Consider the following 22,171-nt stretch of genomic DNA (forward strand, 5'->3'; position numbering starts at 1 on the left):
GTGAAGAAAAAAATTCTTCCAAGTATTACTCATATTAAATATGAGCCAACAGTGTGATGTGGCTACAAAAAAGGCTAATGCTGTTATAGGCTGCATTAATAGAAGTATAGTTTCCAAATCCAGCAAGGTGCTAAGTTCCCTTGTATTCGGCACTGGTTAGGCCTCACCTTGAGTAGGACACCACACTTCAAGAAGGATGCTAACAAATTGGAACAAGTTCAGAGGAGGGCAAGAAGGATGATCAGAGGGCTGGAAACCAAGCCTTATGGCGAAAGACTGAAAGAACTCGGCATATTTAGCCTTGAGAAAAGAAGACTGAGGGTTGATATGATAGCACTTTTCAAATATTTGAAAGGTTGTCATACAGAGGAGGGGCAAGATATGTTCTCGATCATCCCAAAGTGCAGGACACGCAACAAGGGGCTCAAGTTAAAGGAAGCCAGATTTTGGTTAAATATCAGGAAAAACCTTCTGTTAGAGTAGTATGACAGTGGAACCAGTTACCTCGGGAGTGGGGTTTTTCTGGTTTGAAAATCACTTTATTCCTAAAGGTTTATTAGACCTTTAAATTGATTTATTTATATTAAAATTTAAAAAACACACTCCAGGGATATGTTTCTTTCCACATGTTAATTTTCTGTTACCAATGTATTTGATATGTTTGCTATTTTCTGCACAAGGGTAAAACAGTATTACTTTTTAAAAAATCACAACTTGAACATCCTTTATTATTATTATTATTATTATTATTATTATTATTATTATTATTATTATTATTATTATTATTATTATTATTATTATTATTATTATTATTATTATTATTATTATTATTATTATTATTATTATTTATATCCCGCCTATCTAATCAATTAAGATTACTCTAGGCGGCTTACAGCAATAAACAACAACAATACGGTTAAAATAAATTATACAAAGGAAAAATTACGACAAGATGGGACAAAACTAAGGAAAAAAAAAGGAAGGGTGATCAGGAGTTAATAAACGGGAAAGCCTGCCGGTACATCAAAGTTTTTAGTTGTTTTTTAAAAGTACCCAGTGAGGGAGCTGCGCGAATGTCAGGGGGAAGGTTATTCCAGAGGTGAGGAGCCACTGCCGAGAAGGCCTGATTTCTTGTATTTTCTTTCCGGGCCTCCCTCGGCGTTAGGCTCCTCAGCCTCACCTCCTGACTCGCGCGAGTGACACGGGTAGAACTTGGTGGAAATAGGCGTTCTGACAAGTATCGAGGCCCCAAGCCGTTTAGGACTTTATAAGTAAGCGTCAACACTTTGAAGTCGATGCGGAAACGGATGGGCAGCCAATGCAATGCGGCCAGAGTGGGCGAAATGTGTTGGTATCTTTTCACACCACTGAGGAGTCTGGCCACCGCATTCTGCACCACCTGTAGTTTCCCCAGCAGCCTCAAAGGCAGCCCCACGTAGAGCGCATTACAGTGGTCTAATCTTGAGATTACGAGCGCATGCACCAACGTAGTGAGCGCCCCCACCTCGAAATGTCCCCAGATTGACACAGCAAGAGCAGACTTTTTGCTACATCCATGCCAGATTTGGTGCTGATCCAAGGTCCAGTTTTATAGTTATAGTTTTTTGTTTGGAGCACTCCTTTTTTATATTTGACTTAAGGAATGCTGTAATAGTGCTCCTGTACAATACATTGGTGCCCTCCTGGGCACTAATAACATTCAAGAAATGAGTTCTGCTTTCAAGAAAAAAGTAAAAGACAGTTTTGTGAAAAAGAATACATTTATATTAAAGATAAGACTGCTGTGAAAATCAGTTTACTTATTTATTGATTGATTTGATTTGATTTTTACCCCGCCCCTCTAGACCATGTCTACTCGGGACGGCTTACAAAATAAAACAGAACAGTATAAAAATATATAAAATCATAAAATTACAATTACAGTTTACATAGTTTATATAGTACCAGGAGTACCCTGATCAAGGATCTCAGTGGTATATATTCTCTGTTCCGCTTCACTTTGAACACAGTATCCAGTTGTAGGCACCAGAGTTCAAGAACTATTTTCAACAAGCTGTAACTGATTTAGAGCAGATTCACCAGTAGGGTGGAGTTCTTCGAAACCATGTCTTGTGAGGAATGGTTGAAGGAATTGAGTATGATTAGCCTGCAGAAAAGAAGGCTAGGAGGTGATGTGAAAGCTACTAGAAATGTGATATTCATACTCGTCTCCCAGTCCACTCACTGGGCTTTCTGTGATGCATTTGGCCATTGTCGGTAACATGCCTATCATGGAAGTAGCCGAGCTGGTGCTTCCCCGCCTCCCTGCACTGCTGATCTGTCAGCAGTTGAGCAGGGAGACTCGTCATCCCATGTCCTTGCTAAAGTGGTTGGCAGTACAGGGAGGCAGGGAAGCACCAGCTGGGCTACTTCTGCAATTGGCACAGAAGTTACCTACTTCTGTTACCTGTGATGGCCCCGCATGCTACGTGAAGTCTGCTGAGTGGACCAGGATGGTTCCGGGGGGAGACAACAGACCACCATGGCACCTGTGATGCTGCACTTTGTATTTGTATCCCCAGGGATATGATTATGAAGCTTCCATGTCTAATAGCTATCTTCAGATATTTGAAGGGCTGGGAGATGATAACAAGTTTGTTTTCTGCTTTTTCAGAAAATAGGACTTGAAACATTGGGTTCAAATTGCAATAAAGGAGATACCAAGCTTTACGTTGGCAAGAGCCTTTCATTCAACAGTGGAACACATTACCTCAGAAGGTACTGCATTCATCTTCATGGAGATTTTTAAGCAGGGGTTGGGTCGTCATCGAACAGGGATGTTCTAGCTATGGGTTCCTGTGCTGGCAGGGGGATGATGTAGGTGACCTACCAGCACTACATTTCTTGTCCATTTTAAGTAGATTAAAATTTTATGCTGGTCATCAGCTTCCTAACAAGTGTACAGTGGTGCCTTGCAAGACAATTTTAATTCGTTCCACGAAAATCATCTTGTGAAAAAATTGTCTTGTGAGGTTCTTTAGGGGAAGCTCACAAGACAAATGAAATTTATTAGTCTTGCGAAGCATTGGTCTTGAAAAAAAAAGTCTTGTGAAGCATGGTCATAGAAAAAGCTGTCTTGCACCATAGGGATCGCGAAAACCAATCGTCTTGCACGTTTTTCGCCCCGCAAGGCAATTGTCTTGCGAGGCACCACTGTACTCAGTAGTCACAAGCAAGCAACACTATTTATAGGACATTATTTTTGCAAACAAGCATGACAATTTTAGATTGTTAACAGATTTCTAGCAATTCAAAATAACCACAAAATGTATTGTTGGAGGGAAATATAATTGCTTTAAATTTATTTTAAATTTATTAATTAACTGATCAATTTCAAGTACTTTACCTTTTAAGCCTAGAATAATATTCTAAACTTCCCTTACAGTAAATGGGGATCTAAACTCTGATAATTTGGAGATATTTAAACTTTCAAAAATGCCTTGCTTTTAGCAGAGATGGCCTTTTCCCTTCATGTATCTGCAGAGTGGTAACTGTGTTTGTCATCTGTTTCCAGGAAAAATAATAAAGAATATTGTGGCATCATAAAAGCTAGCAACTTTTATTTGGCACAGTAGCCAACTTTTTCAGATGCAAGGAATTTGTCTTCAATAGACATTTATGCACATAATTGGGGAGGCAAAGTTATGTGAAATATAATAGAACTGCAAAAGGTCCAGCACGGTGGGTTTAACAGTTGTTGAGGTTCATTTAACAGTCCAGTTGTACTGGAACCTGAGTGAGCCCTGATATCTTTAACTTACTTAGCAAAATTACTCCGGAATCCCTGGGACACACACTTAAAAAAATTATGATTGCCCACTTCACTCTACTGTATTTGCAAATCAAAATGGCTTGTAGGAATCTTTTTACAAACTGATAAATATCCAGATCCAGTTCTGAAAAGCGCTCCCCTTGGGCCTAAATAAAATGAAAACAAATTATGGACACATGAAGCCAAATGAATAAATAAAAATTAAACTTCACATAAGAATAGATGTATGTGCAGGTTTCTGGCCCTGCGGGGACAGATGTGGCCCAGCATTCTGGAAGTTAACCATTCTAGAATACAACGTGTGTATTTTACTGAAATGACTTGCTGTATACAGTAATGCTTTAAAAACTTAGAAGTTACAAATCACATAGAATAAGGAGATACAACTGCCTAGATGTGTCTCAATCTAAACTTTCAGACTTCAGCAAGTTGTATGTTGTGAATTAAGATTTTTAACTCTCACAGCCATAAATACTCCACTCCCAAGCAAACTACACCAGAGCACAGAGTGTTGTCCTCTGAAGATGCCGGCCACAGAGAATGGCGAAACGTTAGGAAGAACAACCTTCAGAACACTGCCAAAGAGCCTGAAAAATCCACAACAACCATTTTTAACTGGCACATTTTTTTGTATCCCTGCTATTTTGATTGAGATGCCACTGGAGTCAAGTCAACGTTAGTTCCTGGGATAACATTAAGTCCTTTGCCATCCAGAAGAGGGTCCCACTGGTTAAAATCTTTCTTGATACCTGTCAAACAGAAATTAGATCTCAATATCCAAAGTATGTCCAAAAGAATGATATTACATATAGGTTGGGCAAAGCTACGTAGGGAAATGAAATGTTTAAAATGCTTACATTTGTCTTTCATGATTACTTTATGAAAACATTAGCCAGACAGGGTTAAAAATTATATTTTACTCTAGACATGGCTTGTAGAAGAGGTTCATTACTTACCTGTAAATTCTGCTTAGCTATTAAATTTTAAATAACTGCCCTGGGAATATTTTTGGGCAGACAGATCTCAGATACTGAGAGAAGAAATCCAGATTGACTGGCGGGTGTATCAATATTCCATGGAGGTGCTGAACATCTAGGTGGTGTGATAGAATGCAGGTTAATCTGACTGGTTAATGGTTTTGGGATCTGACTGGAGGAAATACAAGCACATTTCCAGTGAGGAAACAGGTTTCAGAAGAATTAAAGATAATTTCCGGGAGTGAACACTTAGAAGAGTTAATAATGTGATGGTGCTGGCAGCAACAACGTTGGGACCAGTAGCACTGAAACAGCCCAGCAAGCTGAAGTCACTTAAAACAAAGTTAAAGGTCAGCATTGGAAGAGGAGAGAAAAAATTATGTTGCGGCCTCTAAAGTACAGAAGCTTTACTGGCAACTCTTGACCAAAGTCTAGCCCTGGAACTTTCTGATTTTATTTCACTATGGTCACCAGAATTCAGAATTTGCAACAGCTCCCAGCGAGAATTCTATTAGCTATAGCCATAGAGTGCCTGAAGAACAATGGATGGAGACTCATAACATTGTACAGGAGGTAGCAACAAAACCATCCCAAAGAAAAGGAAATGCAAGAAAGCAAAGTGGCTGTCCAGTGAGGCCTTACAAAGAGCAGAGAAAAGGAGGGAAACAAAATGCAAAAGAAGATAGGGAAAGATACAGAAAATTGAATGCAGACTTCCAAAGAATAGCAAGAAGAGACAAGAGGGCCTTCTTAAATGAACAGTGGAAAGATACAGAGGAAAATAATAGAAAAGGAAAAAACAGATCTGTTTAGGAAAATTGGAGATGCTGAAAGAACATTTTGTGCAAAGATGGACATGATAAAAGACAAAAATGGTAGGGACCTCACAGAAGCAGAAGACATCAAGAACAGGTGGCAAGAATACACAGAGGAATTATACCAGAAAGATCTGGATATCCCGCACAACCCAGATAGTGTGGTTGCTGACCTAGAGCCAGACATCCTGGAGAGTGAAGTCAAGTGCGCCTTAGATAGCATGTCTAACAATAAGGACAGTGGAGGTGATGTCATTCCAGTGGAACTATGTAAAATCTTAAAAGATGATGCTGTTAAGGTGCTACACTCAATATGTCAGCAAGTTTGGAAAACACAACAGTGGCCAGAGGATTGGAAAAGATCAGTCTACATCCCAATCCCAAAGAAGGACCATGCCAAAGAATGCTCCAACTACCGTACAATTGCATTCATTTCACACGCTAGCAAGGATATGTTCAAAATCCTACAAGGTAGGTTTCAGCAGTATGTGGACCGAGAACTCCCAGAAGTACAAGCTGGATTCTGAAGGGGCAGAGGAACTAGAGACCAAATTTCTGAAATGAGCTGGATTATGGAGAAAGCCAGAGAGTTCCAGGAAAACATCTGCTTCATTGACTACAGCCTTTGACTGTGTGGACCACAACAAACTATGGCAAGTTCTGAAAGAAATGGGACTGCCTGATCATCTTATCTGTCTCCTGAGAAATCTATATGTGGGACAGGAAGCAACAGTTCGAACTGGATATGGAACAATGATTGTTTAAAATTGGGAAAGGAGTACAACAAGGCTGTATATTGTCCCCCGGCTTATTTAACTTATATGCAGAATACATCATGCGAAAGACTGGACTGGATGAATCCCAGGCCGGAATTAAGATTGCAGGAATATCAACAACCTCAGATATGCAGATGATTCCACTCTGATGGCAGAAAGGAGGAATTAAAGAACCTCTTAATGGGCGTGAAAGAGGAGAGCACAAAATGTGGTCTGAATCCCAACATCAAAAAAACTAAGATCATAGCCACTGGTCCCATCACCTCCTGGCAAATACTGTAGAAAGGGAAGATATGGAGGCAGTGATAGATTTTACTTTCTTGCGCTCCATGATTACTGCAGATGGTGACATCAGCCACGAAATTGAAACGCCTGCTTCTTGGGAGAAAAGCGATGACAAACCTCGACAGCATCTTAAAAAGTAGAAACATCACTTTGCCAACAAAGGTCTGCATAGTCAAAGCTATGATTTTTCCAGTACAGTAGCGATGTATGGACGCGAAAGCTGGACCATAAAGAAGGCTGACCACCAAAGAATTGATGCTTTTGAACTGTGGTGCTAGAGGAGACGCTTGAGAGTCCCCTGGACTGCAAAGAGAACAAACCTATCCATTCTGAAGGAAATCAACTCTGAGTGCTCACTGGAATGACAGATCCTGAAGCTGAGGCTCCAATACTTTGGCCATCTGATGAGAAGAGAAGACTCCCTGGAAAAGACCCTGATGTTGGGAAAGTGTGAAGACAAGAAGAGAAGGGGACAACAGAGGACGAGATGGTTGGGCAGTGTCATCGAAGCTACCAACATGAATTTGACCAAACTCCAGGAGGCAGTGGAAGACAGGAGGGCCTGGGGTGCTGTGGTTCATGGGGTCACAAAGAATTGGGCACAACTTAACAACTAAATGGACGTGGTGGTGCTGTGGGCTAAACTGCAGAAGCCTGTGCTGCAGGGTCAGAAGACCAAGCAGTCGTAAGATCGAATCCATGCGACGGAGTGAGCGCCTGTCGCTTGTCCCAGCTCCCGCCAACCTAGTGGTTCGAAAGCATGCAAATGCAATTAGATAAATAGGGACCACCTTAGTGGGAAGGTAACAGCGTTCCGTGTCTAAGTTGCACTGGCCATGTGACCACGGTGGCTCTATGGCTTAGAAACGGGGATGAGCACCGCCCCCTAGAGTCAAACACAACTGGACAAAAATTGTCAAGGGGAACCTTTACCTTTACCTTTACCTAACAACTAAACAACAACAAATCTCTCTGCCCATTAAGATCTGTATATGGCGCCTCTGAAAAAACTAAATCCCCTAATACCTTGCAGCTCTGATGGAATTTTGCCACTCCCACTTCCCTGCTTCTTCACTCTAATGGCCATTGCTGCAGAGAGAGATGCTAAGACACAGGAGTGTGCACTGAAAGCTCTCTGTGGTCTTGGAATTTATTATTATTATCACCTTTAGCTACAAGTGACAGAATTCTTACTGACTAGAATCCTAGTAAACTCTAGGAGCTGTGAAAAAAATCACAAAGTCCCATGTGTATAAAGTCTGTGGAAGCAGCTGCAGGATCTAAATAAGGATTTCAAGCAGGCAGTAAGAATTCTGGCTGAAATTCCAGAACTTATTTTAGTATAGTTATTGCAGAGATTGCTTGTAAAATCTTCAGTACTGAGCTGTGAGTCACTGAATGGAGCTTGATAAAAATGATTTAAATTACCGTTAAAATAGGGAGTGGAAATATAGGCTATTAGCTATTTTCAAAGGCAGTCATTAGAATCATTTAAGATTATCTATTAATAATTAAGCAAAATCTTCTTAAACTGAATACTCTGAAACATGCCTAACAAAAATTAAAGTTTCAAAAGAACTTTGAATGATACTGATATGTCATCTTGTGAAAAAATCATCTTGCGAGGTTCCCTATGCATCGGTCTAAAAAAAAAAAATCTTGCGTAGCATCGGTCTAAAAAGTCTTGCGAGGCACCATAGTGATCGCAAAAAACAATCGTCTTGCGGGTTTTTCATCCCACATCTAGCGTCTAGCAAGGCACCACTGTATATGTTTTATATTGTGTAACTCTGTTGGCATTGCATTTATACTGAGCTACAAAATACACATGTTAAATTAGAAAGGTTTTAAGTTACATAACGGCAGTAGAGACGTTTATACAGAATCTTGCAAGAGAGAATACAAAATGATTTTGCCAGGCCACCATCCCACAAAAGTGCTCCCCCTTCTGCAATCCACTTTTCCCTCACATGATAGGGATACCTGGAGATAGCCTTGTAAGGTAAACCCAATAATGTGATATGGGAGTAGGCATTCCTTTAAGTTCCTGAGACTTGTGTGGACAAGCAATGCAATCCTTGGCTGTCTACTCGTATTTAACCCCTACAGCTTTAAATAGCTCTTCATTTCATTTATGTGCGCAGACGATAGCAAATTAAGCCTTTTTATATACAGTGGTGCCTCGCTTAACGGGCGCCCCATTTAACGATGAAATCGCATAGCGATTAACTTTTTGCGATCGCACTGTGATGTTTTGAATGGGGAAAAATCGCTTTGCGATGATGGGTACCCTGTTTCGCTTACCGATCATCGCAAAGTGATGATTTTTAACAGCTGATCGGTGGTTCCAAAATGGCCACCGGGTAAAAAATGGCCGCCCGCTGTTTTCTGGGATGGATTCCTTGCTTACCGGGCAGCGAAAATGGCCGCCGTATGGAGGATTTCCGCTTAAAGATAAGTCTTAGACCCATAGGAACGCATTGAAGGGGTTTCAATGCATTCCTATGGGCTTTTTAATATCGCATAGCGACGAAATCGCTTTGCAGCGATTTTTACTGCACCAATTATCGTCGCTATGCGAGGCACCACTTTGTAAGGCACGCTTTGTAAGGATTCTCGCTGTAAAGTTCATTTAAGACATTGTGAGGGTTCAGGTTCAGGCTCCGTTTTCTGTTCAAATAAATTGACAGACTTTTTTGATTTGGAAATTGATATAACATTTATTGGATTCTGTAATAAATAGCCTGTGTCAATAAAGGTATTCCAACCATTTCCTCCCTCTAACAACTGGTTAGATGGGGGCTTCCACTCTTTAAAGGGGTTGCACCCCTGGCTGTTCCAGGGATCCGGCCAGTCCAGTGCAAAGTCTGAGTTCAATAACTGGTCTCCCTTTCCAGTAAGGGGACTGTGTCTTCATCCCAGTCATCTATCCAAACCTGGTCTCGTAAAGGGGAATCCTCCGGCCATAGTCTTCTGAGGGACCCCTCCACTGTGGCTCCATCATCCGCCATTCTAATCTTTCTCTCCTCCTCCTCTCCACCTTTTCTTTCTCTTCCCTTTACTTCCTCCTCCACTCCTTTGTCTCTCATTCTCCCCAATAAGATGGTTTGGGGATACTCTCACTTCTCCTCCTCGTATCCACCTCCTCCTTTAGGGTTCTTAGTTTTTCTACCTTCCCCACCCATGGATCTTCCAACCAAATCCACTCCCAACCTTGAGGCAGGTTCCCGTCCCCCATTTTTATATCCACAAGCCTCACGTCTACCTCTACCTGGGCCTGTCGCTCCATTCCTGCCCAAATATTCCCGCTTTCTTTAACAGTCTTTACTTAAACCTTTATAGGCATTTAAAAAGAGAAGGAACATACAGCCATAACAGTTTGTGCCATAATATTACAGACCAGGGGGAACAATCATGGAGGTTTGAACTAGAAAGGTGATGCAGTAGGGGGTTGGGGAAGGGGTTTTGACTTAGAGACCGCTAGTAGAAAATCCGCTACCAAGCTGGAGATGGTCGCCGAATAATCACTTAAAAGGATAGGAACAGGGTCGACAAAGGAAACAAAAAGAGAAGACAGAAGGGGTTCAAGGATATTGTTTCGTAGGTATTGGTGAGCCGGGCAACAAAGTAATATGTGTTCTAGAGTGTCTGGCTCAGATGAGCAAGAAGGACAAAGCCTGTTGTTGCGTGGTATGTTTGCAAATCTGCCAAAATGGACAGCAGATGGAAAGATGTTTAGTCTTGCTAGCATAAATGCTGTCCTTTTACTGGGATTAGTTAATTTACTAAAATAATTTGAGGGTCTACCAAGTGAGGGAGAGAGGCCGAAGAAGTGAGGGGAACAAGTAGGGTTTACATTAGGGAGTAATAGATTAAGTTCCTGTTGCCAGAGTTTGGATTTGATGATTTGGTGGGCTCTGTGAAGATTGGTGTCTGAAAGAGATTCGGGGGAGAGGTCCAGAGATGCGAGCTTAGCATCGAGAAGTTTAAACCACTTGGATGAGAAGGGATCTTTTAATAGGTCATTGAGTAAGGAGTCAGGGTGGGTATTGAGGTGGAGTCTAAGCCAAAACTTGAAGGTTAGGGACCAAGTGGTGGTAGAGGGGAGACGGATGCCTAATTCAAGTATCAGTGTGGATAATCTAATTAGGTTAGGGACCCCAAGAATCCTTCTGAGGAAGGAGGCAGCTACTTTGTCAAGGTCTTGATTTGCAGCCTCAATCCAGATTGGGGCTCCATATAGCAGCTGGGAAAGGATTTTGATTTGGAATATGTGGAGAGCAGCAGGGATGTACTGGTTGCCACTGTTAAAGTGAAAGCGGGCAATTGCATTTAAATGTGGTAAGGCTGAGGAAATGGCAGATTTGCGGTGGTGGATCCAGATATGTCGAAAGTGGAAAGTGATCCCCAAGTATTTAAAGGTCTGGACTTGCTGGAATGATAAATTACCAATCTTCCAGACAGACGGGGCCCAAGATTTCGAGAAAACCAAAATTTTTGTTTTCTCGGAATTAATTGATAATTCATTGGCGAGGCAGTAATCTTGGAAAGAAGATAGCAGAAGTCTAAGGCCAGGTTTAGTGACTGACAGCAGCACCGCGTCATCTGCATAAAGAAGAATGGGTACGGGGACACCGTTAAGGGAGGGAGGGGAGTTTCCAGAACTAGAAAGAAATGAAGGCAGATCTGCAAGATATAAGTTAAAAAGAGAAGGAGCAAGTATACAACCTTGACGGACTCCTTTGTTGATGGAAATTTCATCAGTCATGGAGCCTGTGCCATCAAGGCGAATCCGGCACGAATTGGAAGAGTGAAGACGTTGAATCAGAAAAAGGAGGCGGGGGTCAATCCCCCAGTTGGCCAATTTCTTCCACATGATGTCCCTGTTGATTGAATCGAACGCTCCTCTAAGATTAATAAAGGCCGTGTACAGTTTGACTCCGTGGTGATCAGAGTATTTTTCGGCCAGAAAAGATAGTGTGAAGGCATGGTCGACTGTAGAGGCACCTGGGCGGAAACCTATTTGTTCTCTGCCCGGGAGAGCTTTTGAAAGTGCCCACGATGTGAGTCTATTAAGTAGATATTTAGAATAAAGCTTCCCAATGAACGAGAGAAGGCTTATTGGCCTGTAGTTGTTCGGGATATCAGGATCACCCTTTTTGTAAATGGGTACAATAATTGAAGATAGCCAGGAGTGGGGGAGAAGACCTGAGTGGTTAATTAATGTGAATAGATTAGATAAGGGCTCCGACCACCATGAGGGGTTGCTTGTAAGAATTTCAGTTGGAATATCATCTGGACCTGGTGCTTTCCCAGGTTTCAAGGTATTGATAAGCTCTTCCACCTCATCTGGGGTTACTGGTGGCCATTTCGGTAGGTCTAGGGGATGCAGGGGAGGGTCTTTATGAGTAACTGGGGCTGTGAAGATTCTGGAAAAGTGAGTAACCCAAGTAGGGGCAGGGATGGGGGAGGGAACAGTACGAGGTAGGGGGGAGTTTGTGCGAGAAACAAGGGTCCAGAAAGATTTGTGTTTGTTGGAATGAATTGCATCGTGGAGTAATTGCCAGTTATGTAGGGCAAATGAGTGCTTCTTTTCTTCTAGAAGGGAATGGCATGCTTTCTTCAGATGGAAATATGATTTTAGAAGGGCCGGGGAGGGGTCGCGGCGGACTGAGAGGAAAAACTGTCTAACATACTTCTTGGCATTCCAGCATTCTGTATCAAACCAAGAAGGAGGATGTGTGTAGGAGTTATTAGAAGAAAATGTTCTAAGAAACTGAACTAGAGCCTTAGAGAGGGACTCATAAGTCTTGATGGCAGTAGAGGGTGAGTTAGTCTCAGTCAGTTTCAGATTTAGATTGATAGAGTCTTTCGTTCTGGACCAGGCATTGAAAGCTTCCTCAATCTTAGGGGACCATTTAAGGCGAGGTCTAGGTTGTGGTCGGGGGTACTTTGATATCATGTTGGGGGATGGAAGACTTAGAGCAAGGTGGATGGGCAAATGATAGCTATCAGAACGGGAATCGATAGCGAAGTCTGTGAGGAAGGGCAGGACAACTGAAGAGGCAAGTGCGTAATCTAAAACGCTAGTCCCCCTGGAGGAGAAGTGGGTTAATCTGCCTGGGATGTCGTTAGCGGTAGAGCCATTGAGTATGTTTAAATTGAATTCAAGACATAAGTCTACCATTTGTGAAGTATGGTTATTGAATGCGGAGTCTAGAGAGAGTCTTGGGCCTTGGAACTCAGGTGGGATCAGTTCTTCTGAGTCCCAATTCATATGTTGGGATAGGGCTAAATTGTTAGGGCCCAGTCTGGCGTTGAAGTCGCCCAAGAATAAAAGGGGGGGGGCAGATGGTTTGGACACCAGGTATTCTGTTGTGAAAAGCTTCACCTCATCCCAGGGGGAGGGAGTAACTGTATAGGAAGGGGGAATGTATATATTAAAAACTAATATCTTGGAGTCTTTGCATGAGAGCAAGAAAGCTTGGAAGAACCTGGACTGGGAGGCAAGGGGAGTTAGAGAATACCCAGAAGAGGGTCTGGACAAACAGCAGAGACCAGCACAAGGGTGGCCCATTTGTTTAGATTTAAAAGCTGGGAGATGGTGGGAAGTAAACCCTGGTATGAATGGAGGGTTTAGGGACCAGGTTTCTTGAAGAAGGATGATATCGAAGGACGATAGATAATTAATAAAATCGGGATCCGTAGATTTTTCCCCCATCCCGCAATATTCCAGGAGACTAACTTAAGGCAGGATACTGGGTTTGAAGAGGTCTGAGAGGATGCAGGTAGTCAACAGGGAAGGTTGGGATTAATTGAGCAGGAAAGGATATCAGTATTGGTTGAGTAGCTGGACGCCCCATAGGAAGCTTTATTGTTGGCTAAAGAGGATGCTCTCATAGATGTTCCATCTAGTTGGTGGGGGGGAGGTTTGGCTACTATGGCCGGCGCGGAGCAGGAAGGGGTTAGCGATGGGGGTTCCAGGGTACAGACCGGGTTATCCCCCTTGGTGTCGGGGTTTGTGAAGTTAAAATTAAGGGGGGGGGAAACAAGTTGTGTTGAAGCATCCACTAAGAGAAAGGAGCCATCAGGGGAATGTCTATCCACAATGCAAGTGGGGAAAAGAGAAGTGGGACAACTACTATTGTCAGGGCACAGAGAAAGGGTTGGGTTTTCACAGTCCGGGGGAGTTCTTGGGGGGCAATTGGGGACCCTGGGATCTGGGGCGGATTCCAAAATGAGGGGGTAGCGGTTGGAAGTAGTTCCAGTCGGTCGATCAACAGGGTTCATCTGTAACTTTTTCTGGCAGTCGGAGTTCACATCAGTATCAATCAGAGGGGAAGGGAGGTCTGTTGGAGGTGGCAAATCCAGAAGGCAGTCCCTAGGGGCGGGAGAAATATTAGAGCTCTGGCCCGTATTGGGAGGAGATTCTGGTGCAGGAGCCGTCGTCTTGGAGTCTCGCAGGTTAGGCTTGAGCGGTAGAAGGCTCACGATGGTGGTATTCCTAAAATGTCTTTGGGGGAAGATGCCAGTTCTTCTCAGAATTCCTGCACGTGAAAACAGCAGTCCCGGGATGCGATTGGAGGTGAAGAACAACAAGAAACGGTCCGTAGAGTGAGAGGAGGGCAATTTCTCAATTTTGAGCAGATCAGTGGTGGAGGAGGCGACTTTTAGTAGTGTAGCCAAATGGCTTTTGGCATGCTTTATTCTGGACCAATCAGAGTATTTTCCTCTGCCCAGAGATACTGAGATTGCTGCACAGTTGGGATCATAGATTAGTTGAGCAGTTTTAGGAGCATAGGTGAGAGTAGGGGAATTCATACATGAGAGATTGGCAGCAGCCTTCTGGGGTAGACAGGGATTAGAGCCTGCATGAGGGTTAGTGTTGATTGATTGCATCGTAGGGATTATCCGGTAAAGTCCATTTAAGAGTTCGACTGCCATGGTTAGTTGGGTAAATATCTGGTCTACCGTCTGGGCAGTCAAAAGGGAGTATTTCATTAGCAAATTATCAGGCTCCTGGTCCAGAGATGTTTCCTTGTCGGACATGGGAAGATTTTGTTTATTCCCACAGAGGCTGCTGGGGGGAGTAACAGATTCCAAGTAGGCTAGTTGAGTGGAGGGGGAGGGAAGGCTCGGCAATAGGTCATCAGACGCTAGAGGTTGGGACAGAGGGAAAAAAGCCTCCAGTTTTGTCTGTTTAAAGTTGGGAGTCACATCAGCTTCTGAGTCCCCAGGAGATAAAGCTCTTTTTTCCCCATTGGGCTAGGGGAGAGAGCTAAAGAAATTTGCTAGGGAAACTCACTCATAGTTCAGGAGGAATGGCGTCTGGTAGGAGCCGGCCAGCTGGTCCTGATAAGGTTCTTGTTTGTCTTGAGAGACGAGCAAGCTAGACGCAACAAGTTTCCGCAAGCTCGAGAGTTGTTCAGTTAGGGTTGTGATAAGCTCACGAAAGTGGTAATCAGTTCGAGGCTTAGAGGGTACAAGAAAAAAAGCTAAAAGGGTAGCAGAGCTCCAACTCCTGCGTCCTTCGGCTTGGGCTCCCCACGTGACCTCCTTCTTTAACAGTCATTCCTTTCAACTTCTCTTCTACGATCCCCTGGTCTGTTTCGGGTGGTCTTATCTTCCTAGGAGGGGGAATAGGTGGTGTTTGCACTTCCTTTCGGCCAAGGGCGGGAGGGACAGCACTCCTGTGAGAGGAATCTTGCTCTCATCATCAGTCTTACAGACATTTCTTCTGCGGGGCTTAAATCATGCACATTGTTCTGGTTTGTGTTTGTTTACAGGCTGATGCATTCATTATAGATGCCACTCAGATGCTGTCTAAAAAAACTATGTTTCCTGTGCTGAGAGTTCACCACCTCAACATAACATTTAGAACTGCTTGTCATCTCAGAGGATACAAGGGACAGCCTAAATAGTTTATAAATATAAAATAGAAAACATTGTGATAAGGAACTGGAAGCTACACACACTGAGGTGGGATCATTGTCACCGTTTTTTGACAAGTCATCCCATTTTAACTATAACATATTGACTAGATCATTTTAAAAAATCTCGGTTTTAGCTGGTCAGGGATAAAATTTTATACAGTGATAATATGTGCATGTAACATTAATCACCTCATGCCTCTGAGATAGGGTAAGCTATAGGTCAAATATAAAAATAATTTAGCAACCTACCTAAATACTTCTGTAAGAAGGCCAATGAAGCTTTATTGCTAACATCAATGGCTGTATTTGGGTCTACATCTCCCTTCAGCTTAAACATCTTTCCAACGATATTGCCAACCAGGAATGTGAAGTCTGGAAAACTCTGATGTAGTGATCCCCTGCAAAGAGCAAAGATGTTTTTCAACAATAGTACTGTTAGGAAAGGATAAGAAATATACTTCAAAATTATACGCTGTCATATAAGTAAATAATCATGCACAACATTTTTCCTCATCCAACTAAAAGAAAACAAGATCACAGCTGCTTCCTGAAGGCAAATCTTTGTCCTTAGATTTAATGACTGATAATCATATTTTATTTAAAAAAAAACTTGACAGGTTAAATTATAACCATTTTTAGGGACATCATAATTGCAGAAAAAAATTCTTTGGCTGGGTCCCACCTAATATGTGCACAAATAAAAAGGCCAACGTTTCCTTTCGGCAGTAGAATCTCCTGATTTGGGAGTTACTACTGAAAGCCTCTGAACGTGAGGCAGCACTTTTTGAGGGAGGCAGGAGCCAAGATGCCAGTGTGTGAATGGAAAAGAACACAGGAACAGTGTTCCCCTCCAGGATGAGAAAGGAGAAATGTCTTTTCTAAAATGATGCCTGCCATACACAGTTTTTTCAAAACATGTATATTGGATATTTTTAAAATTCTGCAAAGTGACTGAAACCACATTTTAGAGGTCATTAGAAAATGCTTATTCAATGAAGCTGAAATTCTTTAGTCCTAAAGACAGGCCTAAGAAGCACTACTGCTAGTTCCTGCATCTGCAATATCATTTGGTCCTTGTAAGAGGAATGGAGTGCCCCATCTGGCCCTCTGAAAAGTATTCCTCTCCCATCAGCTGCTGATCTGAGATAATTTCTCCTACTCAATGTTGAGAAAGAGGATCCTGAGCAGGAAAAAAACTTATCTGTCCCAAGCAACTGAATGTGAATAACATGGAGAGTGTCTGTAGGTGTCTGTGAACAGTGTGCAAGGGAATGAGACGGTAATATCTCTTTTAATGCGGTCCCCAGAGTCCTTCGTGAAATATTAATTTTTACCGGAGGAATATGGATTCTGTGGACATTTTCTAGCTCTCCCCATTGTTCCCATAATTCTGTATCCTCAGTGATTTTGATTCATTTGGCTTACTAAAAGATTTGGAGCATTTTTTAAATAACTTAAAAAAATTAAAAATCATTATTTAAACTCATTAGATTAGCACGAGCAGCATTGTTTGAGCTGTTTGCTGGCCTGGGGAGGCTTTCCTCCGTGAGTAGTGTAAAGTTTGAGTCTCACAGTCAGATGCCTGAAAAATGTGGCCTCACAGATCATTCTGACCCTCTTCCTGGCTAGCTGGATGTCACTGTTTCTGTGTCCATTAGAACAACAACAGTAAGTTAAATTAATTAAGGTTAATTCAGTTAATTTAAATTAACTTCTCCCATTAACACCCATGTTTTCACTTACTGAACGGATTTTTTAAAAATGCAAATGGGATCAAAATGGCTTCCCTATCAGAACAGATGCTGAATGCATGAGACAGGGTCTTCTCTGCAAGAGCATCTGGACAGAGGAAATCAAGCTGGTCCTGTCCTTGTGAGTTCTTGACTCATATGGCCAAAGCCATAAGATTCCATCTCACATCTGATTTTCAAAACTGTTTTTAATTTATCTTTATTTTTTTAATGTTTAATTGTAATCACTTTGGGAGCCTTTTGGTGGAGAAACAGTTCATAAAGATTTTAAATAATCAAATAGTAGATCAGTAGATAATGTCTTTCTGGAAAGGGATATGGGTGCCACAAACACTGGATTGTGAAAGAAATACAGTTCATGTGAAAAAGGAAGTACACCCTCTTTGAATTCTATGGTTTTATTTATCAAGCCATATTAAAAATAATCTGGTCCTTAACAAGTCTGAAAATTAGGCAAATACAACCTCAGACAAACAACAACCACATGACATATTGTACTGTGCCATGATTTATTTTAAAAAAATAAGCCAAAATGGAGAAGCCATGTGTGATAAACTAAGTACAGTGGTGCCTCGCTTAATGGTGATAATCCGTTCCAGGAAAATCGCCGTTAAGCGAAAACATTGTAAAGCGAAAATAAAAAACCCATTGAAACGTATTGAAAGGTTTTAAACGCATTGAATGGGTTTAAAACTCACCGTCCAGCGAAGATCCTCCATACGACGGCCATTTTCCCTGCCTGTATAGCGAGGAATCCGTCCCTAAACACAGCAGGGAGCCATTTTAGTTACCCGGCAGCCATTTTGAAACCACCAACCAGCTGTTTAAAAATCATTGTTTTGCGAAGAATTGGTTCCCGAAGCAGGGAACCGATCATCGCAAAGCGAAATTCCCCCATTTAGACCATCGTTTTGCGATGGCATTTGTGATTGCAAAAAGATTATCGTAAAGCGGATTTGTCGTAAGGCAAGGCAATCGTAAAGCGAGGCACCACTGTACACCCTTAATTCCATAGGAATTAAGAGTCTAAGTAGCAGCCAGGTGCTGCTAACCGGATGGCCTTGATCATCAGCAAGTGTGGCCACCTCTATAAAAGCCCATGTTTTAGCAGTTTGCTGATCTGGAGCATTAAGATGTGTGTTAACACAATGCCAAGGAGGAAACACATCAGCATTGATCACAGAAAAGCAATTGCTGTTGCCCATCAATCTGGGAAGGATTATAAGGCCACTTCCAAACAATTTAAAGTCCATTATTCTACAGTGAGGAAGATGAATCACACATGGAAAGCATACAAGACAGTTGCCCAATCATCCCCAGAGTGGACAACCAAGCAAATTCACCCCAAGTTCAGATCAGACTGAGCAACGCTCAGAGAAATTGCCAAAACCCCAAGAGTTACATCTCAGACTCTGCACGCCTCAGTATGTTAAATGTTCATGTTCATGGCAATACAATTAGAAAAAGATAGAACTATGGTTTGTTTGGAAGGTTTGCCAGGAGAAAGCCTCCTCTCTCTAAAAAGAACATGGCAGCACTGCTTAGGTTTGCAAAGTTGCATCTCCACAAACCACAAGGTTTTTGGAACAATGTCCTTTGGACAGACAAGAATAAAGTGTCTGGCCATAATACACAGCACCACATTTGGTTGAAACCAAACAGCACATCAGCACAAACACCTCATACCAACAGTCAAGCATGTTGGTGGAGGGGTGATTATTTGAAACTCAAGGTCCTGGGCACCTTGCATTCATTGAGTCGACCATGAACCCCTCTGTATACCAAAGTATTCTAGAGGCAAATGTGAGGCCATCTGTCTGAGAGCTAAAGACTGGCTAAAACCGGGTCGTGAAAATGGCCAGTGATCCCAAGCACATGAGCAAACCTACAACAGAATAGCTGAAAAAGAAAACAAAGGGTTGCAATGGCCCAGACCTCAATCCCACTGAAATGTTGTGGCAGAACCTTAAGAGATCTGTGCACAAACAATTCCCCACAAACCTCAATGAACTGAAGCAACATTGTAAAGAAGTGTGGGCCAAAATTCCTTCACAATGATGTGAGAGACTGATGAAGTCACAGAAAATTACTTCAAGTTATTGCTGCTGAAGGTGGTTCTACAAGCCATTGAATCAAAAAGTATAGTTAGTTTTCCACACATGACTTCTCCATTTTGGCTTTAATTTTGTAAAATAAATTGTCGTTCTTCAGTTGTATTAAATTAAATTAAATTAAAATAAAAAGAAAATTTTCATTAATCCACCATTCAAAAGCAGTAATCTTCAGGTTCTCAGAAGCTGGTAAGAAGCTAGAATTTCCTCCTCCCCTGCTGTTGTCTTTTGGAAATCCTCTCCCTTGAAGATCCTATTTATAGTTATGAAAAGTTGTCATTGGTACAAATGGAGGATTTCCTCCCAAATATCCATTTTAAAGGGCAGATTTTTCCATGGGTGACAGAAGGGGAAGAAATTATTTTGCTACGCAGCTCCTGCAATATGAATAATCATTTGGATTCCCTGCACCACAGGTGACCATGCAGACTTTCAAAATGCAAAGAAACATCTATGGACTCATCCCATTTGGCTTCAAGAGTAGCCTCTCTTGCCCTAGTGGAGGAGCATGCTGCAATTTGTATCATCAGAATCCATGATTATTCCATGGGCTAATCTGATATAGCCTTATGTCACAAGACAGGTAGAGGCTGAACAACACAACTAACTGCCTTTTGAAGATGAAACAGATGTTGATATAACAATGTAGTAGTTCTTTTTCCTATTAAACCTAGAAGGTAAAACTCTGCTTTATTAGTGTCAGTGTTTCATAACGCTCTACGTTACTTCATTTAAATAGTCCCCAGTCCCTTTACAAGAAACTAAGACTATTTTAATTTAGCACTAACTTGATGGTGATCATTTTTCTTTCTCTGTCTTTGCAGTCAAGTTTCTTCATTTCTAGGATGTTCAAAGCCCACTGGAATTTTTCTGAATTAATAAACAGCAAAGGTTGTTGAACTCTGGGATATACATCATCAGAGAGGGGCAACATCCATGCATCAAGGGCAATGCCGCACCTGTACAGAAACGAGGAGTGAGTGACAAGTTTCAAGTATATTTTGGATGAGACTTTTCCTTGAAGCTGAAGCAGTCAAGAGAAATTTCCTAATGATAAGAGTTGTTTGGCAGTGAAGAAAACTGCCCTGGAAATGAAGATTCAAATTCCTTCACTCCATGTATAAAAGGAGAGGGTGGTTGGTGATCTGTCATGAATGATTATTTATTAAATTGTTCATTTTAACAATAATAGCCTATTCTATGTCCAAGAATCCCAGGAAAGCATACAAGTGATAAAAAAAATACCATCACCATAAAACAATATAGAATAGCAATTTAGAGTCGTTGAAACAATTTAAATAGTTTAGATCAATTAAAAACTGTGTGCACTGTATAGAATGAAACCTAAACAAACTGATCACTAGGCCTGAAAAGCTTTGATGAACAGAGCTTGGTTCATTATTTAACACTTAGTGAATTATTAAACAGCAAGGAGACTACACAAGGCGTCTTCATGGCCACAAATGATGTTTAGAATGTTATTTCCCACCAGAGATCACAGAACTGGTAGCATATTTAATGCCTGTTCTGACTTTTGTGTTGACCAGTTAAGAAAATGCTGCCTTAAGTACGTAAACACTTTATTCATTAATGAGCACCAGATTTCAAATAACCCTTTCAGACAATACATTTCACCAGCACTTTTCAAAGAAGGAAATACAGAACAAGACTAAAGTTGACAGGATCTTCTCAGAACCACATGGCTGAGCAAATAGGAATTGAGCCCATGGTTTAAACCAGTGGTTCTTAACCTTTGTTACTCGGATGCTTTTGAACTGCAACTCCCAGAAAACCCAGTCAGGACAGCTGATGGTGAAGGCTTCTGGGAGTTGCAGTCCAAAACTCCTGAGTAACCCAAGGTTAAGAACCAGTGGTTTAAACAACATGATTTTAAAGCTGTACATTTGAGAAATGTGCCAAGACAGGTATCTTTTACTGCTTATGAAAGCACCACTACTAAATATGAACTAAACATCTTATATACTCTGACCCTTAGTAGATCCTTAGTCACAGTACTAAAAGTATTTTCTCACACATTTCTAATTTTGTAGGTACGGTATAGAGATTTAAATACATAAAGAACCCTCTTCAGACTTAAAATCTAATAGACTCTTAAAGGAAAAGGGAATGGAGAAGGAAGAGGACAGTTGTCAAAACCAATTCTTAAAGGTACACAATGATTTTACACATTTTACTAGAGAATATGGTGCAGTTGACGTGGTCCCTTTGTCACCAACTTCGTTTTTATTACTAGATTCCCTTCCATCTGGACTCGTATGAACAATTTTGGAGATGGGCCAAAGCTCAGGTATTAAAAGCAGAGAAAAACAAAAAGAAGGAAAACATAATAATATATGCTTAGGCAATAACTCTTACTTAAATCGCATATCTTTGCTAAGAGTCTCAATGGCTGTAGCACCACCGAAAGAGTGTCCCATCACTGCTATCTTCTCCATGTCAATACAGTCCTGAAAAGAAAGGAAGTATATGTACCACTGACCGTTCAGTTTAACATTATTGCTGCACAAAAGCAACCAAGCAAATCACCATTCCATAAAGCTACTCAAAAAATGGGGAGACCCCAAACAAAAAATGTTTTTAACTGAATCTTGTATCAGCACCAAATTTGGCACATAGGTAGAGACATTCTACTCTTGCTCTGTGCCAATTACAGAGATGTTTCGGCAAATGGTGTTTGAGTTATGATTTTTA

General features: G+C 41.6%; 1 protein-coding gene across 2 annotated transcripts in view; it reads right to left on the minus strand.

Moving 5' to 3' along the window:
• Positions 1 to 3,310: 3,310 nt before the first annotated feature.
• PLA2G7 (phospholipase A2 group VII) overlaps positions 3,311 to 22,171 on the minus strand; it is a 41,119-nt gene continuing 22,258 nt past the window's right edge. Inside the window, exons 8-12 of one of the 2 annotated variants that reach the window (XM_078378145.1) lie at positions 21,836 to 21,927; positions 20,248 to 20,418; positions 18,047 to 18,109; positions 15,847 to 15,995; positions 3,311 to 4,560 (exon numbers count right to left, since the gene is read on the minus strand). In XM_078378145.1, the coding sequence (XP_078234271.1) occupies positions 4,451 to 4,560; positions 15,847 to 15,995; positions 18,047 to 18,109; positions 20,248 to 20,418; positions 21,836 to 21,927 (585 nt within the window). In that variant the 3' untranslated portion in view covers positions 3,311 to 4,450. The remainder of the gene's footprint in view (positions 4,561 to 15,846; positions 15,996 to 18,046; positions 18,110 to 20,247; positions 20,419 to 21,835; positions 21,928 to 22,171) is intronic. The other variant, XM_020801529.3, reaches the window with a different exon arrangement.

Source organism: Pogona vitticeps, chromosome 1 (genome assembly GCF_051106095.1).
Source record: "Pogona vitticeps strain Pit_001003342236 chromosome 1, PviZW2.1, whole genome shotgun sequence".
Classification (NCBI taxonomy): Eukaryota; Metazoa; Chordata; class Lepidosauria; order Squamata; family Agamidae; genus Pogona; species Pogona vitticeps.